Source organism: Odontomachus brunneus, unplaced genomic scaffold (assembly GCF_010583005.1).
Source record: "Odontomachus brunneus isolate Ranch 3 - 2012 unplaced genomic scaffold, Obru_v1 Obru_scaffold_025, whole genome shotgun sequence".
NCBI classification, from domain to species: domain Eukaryota; kingdom Metazoa; phylum Arthropoda; class Insecta; order Hymenoptera; family Formicidae; genus Odontomachus; species Odontomachus brunneus.
In genome coordinates this window covers 2,228,547-2,237,509 of record NW_022639475.1, presented here as the reverse complement: position 1 = coordinate 2,237,509, position 8,963 = coordinate 2,228,547, and the positions used below count along the sequence as shown (strand labels likewise).

Here is an 8,963-nt window from a genome sequence, read left to right as displayed (position 1 = left end):
GACAACGACGACAACGACGACGACGACGACGACGACGACGACGATAACGACGACGACGACGACGACGACGACGACAACTACAACGACGAGTCGAAAACGACCAGGACGAGTACGGCGCTGTGTCGGCCGGGATCGAGGGAGCGCGAAGGGTGGATCGAATCGATCGATCGAGTCGGTGTCGCAGGGCAGATATCCGTCGCCGAGCGACGTCATATTGATCGGCCGCTACGTCGGAAGCAGGCAAAACGCAGGTAAAGCGCACCTCGCCACCTCGCGCGAAATTTCGAAACAACAGCCGGGCGCCGGGGAAACCTCGGTCTCTTTCCTAGGTTATGACAACCTAACCTGGATGGAACCCTCTGCCCGGGGGTTGACTGCCACCCTCTAGCCGCTGTCGCGATGCCGGATAGCACAGTCGAGATTATAGTCAGGGCGAGCCCGAGGCTGTTCCCGGGGTGTGTGGGTGAGGGGAACGATCACGCACGCAATCTCTAGTGAGGAGAACGCACGAAGATGTGTGGAGGCGCCGCCGGGCCTCGCGAAAGCGCGGAAACGTGCGTGGGCAATTCTTTGCATCGTGATTTCCTGAAAATACATCCGCGGCGCGATTTTGCCAACGACTGATAACTCGTCGTGTAACGTGCGAATGCACGCTTCGGACAAGGCGAATGCACCGCGGCGACCGCGGTCGATATGTTACACGGTGTTGCGTTGCAATAAGTATGCCTGCGCACTAATAAGCGCATGTCGTGCCGCGTTTAAACAAAACACGCGTGTGCATGATGTAAATGCGCGTTTACGCGCTTTACGCGTCATCATAGCGGACATTAGCAGTTGCTTTATATTCATGCCTCAAGTTTCCGCGGAAACTTGCACAGAGTGGCAGCGCATCGGAATACACGTACGAAGGAGAAGAGATCACCGAAAAATTCCAAACTCCACGAACGGGCTGTGCCGAGATCGATCCAAACGATCGCGCTCTCGTGGATCGTCACATTTTCACGCAACGGCTCATAATCGACGTTCACACGTCGCGCGTGTTCGTGCTAATTACAAATAAATTACATAAATACCAGGAAAAGAGAGAGGGGCTCTAGGGTTCCGCGTAGTCGCGCGAAATCTCGTTAGCACCTGCACGCGGCCAATCTCCGCCGACGACACGTCGCTCCCGGCCAAGCCATTAGTGTCAAATCCGTAAAGCTTATCCGCGCACCCGGTGTACACGACGTGCAGGCGGGGGCGGCGGGACGGGGGCAGGAGAGGTTCTTGCCGGTCCCATTCGGCGTTGCGAAGGAGAGCTTGTCGGGAGCGGCCCCCGCAGGTCCCCTGTAAGGCGAGACGCAGGTACATATGGGCTCTCTCTCCGTTGTGAATGGACCAAATGATATAAATTATTTATAGATTTCGACACCAGAGAGACAGAGGCCGGACGGGAGACTGGCTACGAATTGGGGTGCGCGGAGCCCCCTGGGGGGTCTACTCGCGCGCATCGGAAACCCCTCAGGGACACCCCTCAGCATATGCATTGGCGCTTCGACCGCCGTATAAGCCCCATATAAAATTGATTCCTAAGTACCCCGCATTCGTGTCGGCCTCCTCCCGTCTCGCCTCGCCCTCGCCTCGTCTCTTAACACTTACGTGTTAATCCTTGCTTTTTGCGATTCTTGCAAATAATCGGTCAGGATCACGTCAGGATACGTAACCGCCATGTTCGTCGCGATCGCGTCGCGATCGCGCGCGCTACCGTTGCTCAATTCAGTTCAAACGAACATCTCTTCACATTAGCGACATCTGATGTTTATCAAACGAGACGTCTGATTTCACGAGGGAAAAGGACAGTGCGAGATTATCGTTAGGCCGAGAAACGGGACGGCGGATGCAACTAACGGATGAATTTTCGCGAAGATTACAAACCGTCGTCGGACTCGCTTCACTTATTGTGAATGTGCCTGATTAAAGATCCTTCTCTTGTAAGATAATAGTACCAAGATAATGCCTGGACATTAATAACACCGGTATCTAACTCTGAACATTCTTATTGCTTTGATAATTAAATGGTTCAAATGCGAAACTTTCAATATAGAATATATGTACATACATATTTTTTGAATATATACAGGAGAGATAAGAACATCCAGAGTTAGGTATCAGTGTTGTTAGCATCATTGGTTAATGCATTGGTACTCTTACCTCGTCTACTGTTTAACGGATGGCGTATGAAGAAAACGTAGGCGGTAAAACTTTAACAGCAGCCTAGACCATCGCACACGGGAGCGTATCGAGAACGCAAGATCGGATGTCGGGATTCCGGACTGTGACTCGTCTATTATTACTTCAATCTTATCGCTTACGGCTTTCTCTCCGAATCCTACCGTTACCGCGCCATATCACGCCTTGAAATCGCGCCGCTGCACCGAGCACTTGCGAATTTTCGACCGTAGGTCTTGTAACAAATCGGAGCGGGCCCACGATCGCGCGCAGCACGCCCCCTGGGGTCCAATCTAAATCAATGGGCTTGTGGGTAATCGCATAATAATTACGTAGGACCCCCTCTACCGCCCATCTGTCGCGACCGGCGGAGTGTTCAACCCTCGGAAGGCACCACCACCACGGCGATACACCCGATGAGCGTGTCCCAGCAGGTCCCATTGTCGATGGGCATCGCTCGGAATGTCGTGGAGTCCCCCAAATAGTCACCACTCTTTCCGGACTGCATTTGATCACGGAGAGCATCACGAAATAAATGCAATTCGTCAACTGTGATATCGCACTTCAATCGCTAACTGGCTAATTAAGCCGGTCATTCTCTTACGTCTTGAAACCGATGAGATGCCGTACAATTACTAGACGTTGAAAATTCTGTAATAATTAATTGTAAATAAGATAAACGCCGCATTTGACCGAGTAATTCGTCCCTATGATATTAGAGGATTTAATCTGTGTTTTTGTTAGCTATAGTTTCTATACAGACTATATAATCCAATTGTCTTGTTACTTTTATAAAGCAACAAGATTCTGTTCCTTTTCTCTTTTTCGGACGAAATTGCTTGAAATTTCATATCGTGTTGTATATATAATTTGGTTGTTTGATTTATTACTACTATCTTGCAATATAATTTTATCTAACACAGTTTATATATAAAATATTTTATAATACATTTTAATTTATATATTTATCTAACATAAGATATAACGAATACATAATACTTTGGACTTCAGGATACTATTAAAATTCTTTTCAGATAATAATGGGGGAAATATCCTTAATTGGTTTATGGATTAGCCTGTTGGTGGTATACGCAAATGGTATTCGTGGGCCGCATCATCCTAAAAGCACTGTGTCCCATCATCATTATACACCGCAAAATGATGTGAAATTAACGCAAGACTCTGAGCTCCTTCACGATACCACGTAAGTGATTGAGTAGCAATTAATGGATTGACAATAAGTAAATTTATAAAAATATAAGTATTAATAATATATAAATAATGTGTACAAACTTTTTAGACACTTAAAGGAAGACATGGGTCCTTTAGGCGATCAACTCGACTTTTCAAAGATGACCGAGCAAGAGATAGAGTTTCACTACTTTAAGTATGTCGAGAAAATCAAAGTCGCCTTCTCCTTTTCAGCAAATTATATCAGATTGGTTTGTAATACATTTCGCAATTTACAGAGTTCACGATGTTGACAATAATACAAAATTAGACGGCTTAGAGATTCTTCACGCTATACAACATACTTTCCATGAAAATAGACTCGCCGAGGATGACAATTATAAGGAAGACATGCAGGACTTGCCTTGGATCGTAGGTACGATCGAAACGAAATCAATGATCACAATAATCATATTGATTGAAGAAAAGATATATACATATATATTGCCGATCTATTTTGCTATAAATGCAATAAGAATATTATTTTTAATTGTTTCAGAGCTGATAGACAGAGTATTGGAAGAAGATGACGTGAATAATGATGGGTATTTGGAGTACGTCGAGTATGTAATGGGCAGGCAAAGAGATCATATCGCGCAGGAGAAACGCAGCAAGCTCAGAATCGGAACGTAAAAATTTCTATTCAGCTGGAATACAAATAAAACTCACGTCATACATATACATATGTACGTGCACGCGTACACGTACATCATTCAGCTGGTGTACAAGTAAACTTACATTACGTATGTACATTATATACGCACGTACGTATACGCATACATACACACACATACAAGGAACTTTAAACTTATGTCAAATCGGAAAGATCTTGCTTAATGATTCAGATATACTTTATCTTATACGAATCTTATCTTATACATTTATTACAGCGTATACTAAAATATGTATTGTTTGTCGAACGTGCAAAAAAAGCTACGGACACGCGATGTATTTTAGTCAATAGATGAATTAAAAAAATAGGGTTTTGGTCTGTATGTGCTACTTTTATCGGTTCAGCAGTTTCTTCTTAGTTTTTGAGCTCTTTTTATCTTTTTTTCTCGTGATATCGCATCGAGGAATGTCCGTTATGAGAAGACCTTTCTCCCAAAGATCTTTCACTATTTGGATCTATAAAATGTCAATTGTATCGATCATGCAACATTGTGTAACACAAGCAACATTAAATATGACTTCGCCATACTTCTACAAGAATGATCCAATCCACAAAATGATGATTTTGAAGTTTTTATTACTGATGGGTAGTCTATACGTTTTTCTCACAAAATAAAAAAGATCCGAGCTTTATGGATGCTTAAAATTAATTTAAAGTTTTTATTTTCTATTAATTGCGTAATTTTTATTAATTGCATCTTTTTTATGCATTTTTTATAGAATTAAGCTTGTCAATAATTACTTTAAAGTGAAGAAAATTGACCATGCTTGACTTCTTAAACGGTTGCGAAGAGAACATCAGTGCTGTCTATACTTTTTCAATCATGTACAAAATTTTCATACTCATATGTACAAAATTTTATTCAAAACGTATCTTAACGTATGTAATTGAATCATTCTTGCATAACTACGGCCAGTTGTCGATGCTTCTTACCTTATAGTCATCGTAGTCAATCGGCAAATCACCCACACGTATAAAACTTGGATAGCATTTTATTATCTCCCTAACGGCAGGAACAAGATTCTCGTCGACTTCTAAGAATTGCAGTTCGTATTCATGATATTCCTTAGAATTTTCAGTGGAATAGTATATCCGGTATGTACCATCGTCTTCTTTTATTAACCTAATAACAATACCAACAATTGTATATCAACTAGAATAATTTGTGCTCGTGTGTGTCCTTCGTATTATAATTTTTGAATAGACTACCTTATACAGTGCGATCTTGTCAATCGCACCCTCGTGTCGCATTCTATCTGTACGCAATGTTTAACAACCCCGTTTTTAGTCATAATATCGCCGTCTTGGGCCACCGAACATTCTTGCTCCTCCAAAGTGAGTGCAGGCGGCAGAAAATCGTGGATATGACTTTTTGCCATCAGATCGGCCGCGTCGTCTATATCGACATAGTTTACCAACAACCTGAGAAAAGTCTTCATCTTCTTCTCGAAGTTTTTTCTAGCTTTCTCGTTGTTCGAGGTATGCGCGGTGCCAATATATCTCAAATAATCGAAAGGCAGTCCTGTGCGAAAATTGTAGTTGGTTTCGGCTGCCCGCTTCAAGGTTAGCGGGAGCAGCTTCTCGAGAAAGTCATACCAACTGTTCTTCTGATATACACTCAATGTAATGTGCAAACTGTGAGTATCGTCGGCGGTTTCAGCCTGGTGAATGGTCCCTCGTGGAAAGTATAGCAAATCTCCTGCCTGAAGGATTGTATCCAGTATAGGCTCTCCGATTTCCGACTCGTTAAAATTCCTAGAGGAATATCTCGCTAAATAGCTATTGTTAGGAGGCCTGTACAGTCGCCATCTCTTTTTGCCTTCGACTTGCAATACGAATGCTTCTATGTCGTCATAATGGGGCGCAAAACCTTGACTACCAGGTGGTGTGAGGTATAAATTGGAACCGACGAAGCAGCCAAAGTATTCCTGAAGAGTAGCTGCAAAAAGTATTACTCCATTGTAAAATTAAGCAACAATATAACGAATAGGAATTACTTAATAGAAAAAGCATGATTAAGTGATGTTTTCTACCATTCAATATGTATATTTCACGTATAAACGTTTGAGGATTCAACATCCTCACAGAACACTTGTTCATGTAATAGTCCCAAACAGCATTAGCAACAGCACGACCAGGTGGATTGTGAGTTTCTCTCACTCCATTGGTGTAAGAGGTGATATCGATATTTTTGGTAAAAAAGACATTCTTTTCCCTCAATACTTCATCCAATAAAGATGTTGACACAAGGTTTAAGTAATAAGAAGGTTTGTTCCTTTGTATATGCACTGGACGCTTCTCAAAATTGTTCCTGATTGAGACAGGAGAAAATATTATGTGAATAAATAATGTGAATAAAAAATGTGGAAATATTTATTTTTAATGTTCAACTTACGTGAGAAAGTCTTGCACTTGGACAGGACATATCAACCACTCAAATATGTTCATACACTCTTTAATAGGATTGAAGGGAGGGCTCACTTTGTTTTCATCGTTCTTTTCACCATTTAGCATGTAACTTTGCTGTTGCTTCTTGGTATTCTTTAGTTGTGTTATATCAGAACTGTTCTTCTTATTTCCTTTCTTAGATTTTGTAGTACTTAAGTTTCTGGTAACAATATTTCTTTTAAGTTTCCCAGCAGCGTTGAAAGTACATTTACCATTGATCTGATTCTTTTTCATTGTTATTTGTTTTCCAGTCTTCTTCACATTGTGATTTTGATTAGATGCTACGATATTTTGTGATACGTGCTGTCGCTTCATTCTTTTAGACCCATTCTGCGATTGTTCTGTTTTACGTTTATGCATGGCATAAGCAGATATTGGTTGAGTATCTTGAGACATCTGCAATTAATGTTAAATCATGAATGTTTGCAAATAAATCAAATTCATAACAAGTTTTCTTAAACATCGAGTTAAAATAATCGAGAACTTGGCAAATAAGCCGGTTGAAAGAGGTTATAAACACTTACGTTCAGGTTATATCAGTATCGTTCACAGATGCCCACAAAATAATGTATATCAATAATAAAAAAAAATAATTGAGTTATGAAACTTCAGTTTTACTTAAACAAAGAACTACAGCATATACCATTAGTATTTACAGCAATTTTTCTCGCAAATTGAACTCACACCCCAACACGTGGACTAATACGGGAGATCTGTTCTTTTTAGTTGAACTGGATTGCACTTTTTGCCTTTGGAGTGAAACAAGTATACACTCTAGCGTTGAAGAAAAAAGGAACGAAAATCCGGTGTAGTACTAGTTTAGATAAAAAGAACAAGCCGGAGGACTGATTATGAATTTTTTTTTTTTTTAGTGTGAACTCGTGAAAAGTAAAAACTTTCACATGCTTTCAAATCGGAAAATTTTCACTTTTCATAAGTTTTCACTGAAGAGATTCATAATAGATTCTCTGAGGTTTAGTTCACTCAATTGAACTTTCTGCACTAGTGTAAAGAATATAACAAAAGAGAGTGCAGGGAGAGTCCATAACGTCCGCAAAATTTCAATTTCAGACTTTTGGTCTTTTGTTGCGAAACTCTTGATTGATGACGTCAGAAACAGGGAAATGCATATGCAAAATTGCTGCAGAGTACATCGAAATAAAATGATATATTCAATATATACAATAATCGATTAAGCACACCATTAAAGTACTTTGAACACTTTCGTTTTGCTCTATTGATAAATAATCGTAAAATAAACGTGATATGTAACTTTCCTTTTTAACTTATATTTACATAACATTTTATTTCGACTTTGCAGGAATTTTAGGCGTCAATATTTCATTCTGACGTCATAAGTCAAGATAGCAAGTCATCGCTGGCTGCGATGAGAGGCAGGAGCTTTAAATTGCGCGAATAAAGCCTACTTATAACTTATAAATCAGCTGTACATATTAACAAAGAGAGAACACAAGATATATATACAACAAATAAATAAATATATAAAACTAAAGGATCTCTTTACAAAAGAAATAGGTAAAATTTAAATAAAAAAAAATCGTAATCACAAGCTGTAAATTGAAATTTTGTTGGTGCTGTGTTTAGTATTCTGTGTATGTTTTGGAAAAAAAATAAACTGCTTTGTAATGTTTTTACACGAGCTAGACAATATTTAGTCCTCTATACAATATACCGGAATACCATCGCGTCTAATGCCAGATATATTCCACTGATCAGGGATCCCAGACAGCACAATGTCCAAAATCGGGCCATAAAACGTCTTTAAGACATCTTTAAGACAAAATTATAAGATATTGTCTTGAAGATGTCTTAAAGACGTCCTAATGACTCGATTTTGGACATTTGTACTGTTCTGTATATGGGATGTTTTCCTTTCAGGACAAGTAAAAAGGGAGATAGACGGGATATATATACGTGTATGTATATGTATGTGTGTGTATATATATACAAAATACAATCCATTAAATTTTTTGACGTTTATTTAACGTGATTGATTTGACGATGTATCTGACCATCTTTCGAGTTCATTAAATCTAGGACATTCATATAATAAACCTTACCTAACTAGGTTTTTCATCGTCTAAAAAATCTATACATAACTAATCGAAAGATCGAAATAATGATAACCCGTACGCCGAATTGATGTATAATGTACCATATTAATGTACCATAGTGTTGTCGACAGAGCTCTGTGGCATTACATTAGACACACATAATCATTAATCTTAGTAGATCAGACTGACATAAGTCTTCACTTGTTTCTTCCGTTATCATATTGGTAGATATTATTCAGTGCGGATGTGTAAGTAATATATGTGTATATGTATGTATATATATATATATATATATATATATATATATATATATATATATATATATATAT

The 8,963-nt window shown here is 39.6% G+C and overlaps 3 protein-coding genes across 5 annotated transcripts in view; 1 reads left to right on the top strand and 2 right to left on the bottom strand.

The window, feature by feature from the left end:
• Positions 1-1,740, bottom strand: part of LOC116842540 — a 13,011-nt gene extending 11,271 nt beyond the window's left edge. Inside the window, exons 1-2 of the mRNA XM_032811902.1 lie at positions 1,639-1,740; positions 1,132-1,326 (exon numbers count right to left, since the gene is read on the bottom strand). Of these exons, the coding sequence (XP_032667793.1) occupies positions 1,132-1,326; positions 1,639-1,709 (266 nt within the window). The 5' untranslated portion in view covers positions 1,710-1,740. The remainder of the gene's footprint in view (positions 1-1,131; positions 1,327-1,638) is intronic.
• Positions 7-4,433, top strand: LOC116842538 (multiple coagulation factor deficiency protein 2 homolog). Of its 3 annotated transcripts, none has more exons than XM_032811897.1 (5): positions 7-251; positions 3,243-3,412; positions 3,509-3,595; positions 3,678-3,814; positions 3,938-4,433. In XM_032811897.1, exons 2-5 carry the CDS (start codon positions 3,249-3,251, stop codon positions 4,069-4,071), a joined length of 522 nt encoding a protein of 173 aa, XP_032667788.1. In that variant the 5' UTR covers positions 7-251; positions 3,243-3,248; the 3' UTR covers positions 4,072-4,433. The 3 variants fall into 3 exon arrangements, with proteins under 3 accessions (XP_032667788.1, XP_032667789.1, XP_032667790.1); XM_032811898.1 differs by lacking the exon at positions 7-251 and adding an exon at positions 385-1,344; XM_032811899.1 differs by lacking the exon at positions 7-251 and adding an exon at positions 1,424-2,861.
• LOC116842536 (ribosomal oxygenase 1) lies at positions 3,114-7,311 on the bottom strand. The gene is made up of 6 exons (XM_032811891.1): positions 7,084-7,311; positions 6,507-6,955; positions 6,145-6,422; positions 5,321-6,050; positions 5,045-5,234; positions 3,114-4,566 (listed from the first exon to the last, which is right to left on the bottom strand). The coding sequence occupies exons 2-6, from the start codon at positions 6,953-6,955 to the stop codon at positions 4,444-4,446; spliced, it is 1,770 nt and encodes a 589-aa protein (XP_032667782.1). The 5' UTR covers positions 7,084-7,311; the 3' UTR covers positions 3,114-4,443.
• Positions 7,312-8,963: the final 1,652 nt, after the last annotated feature.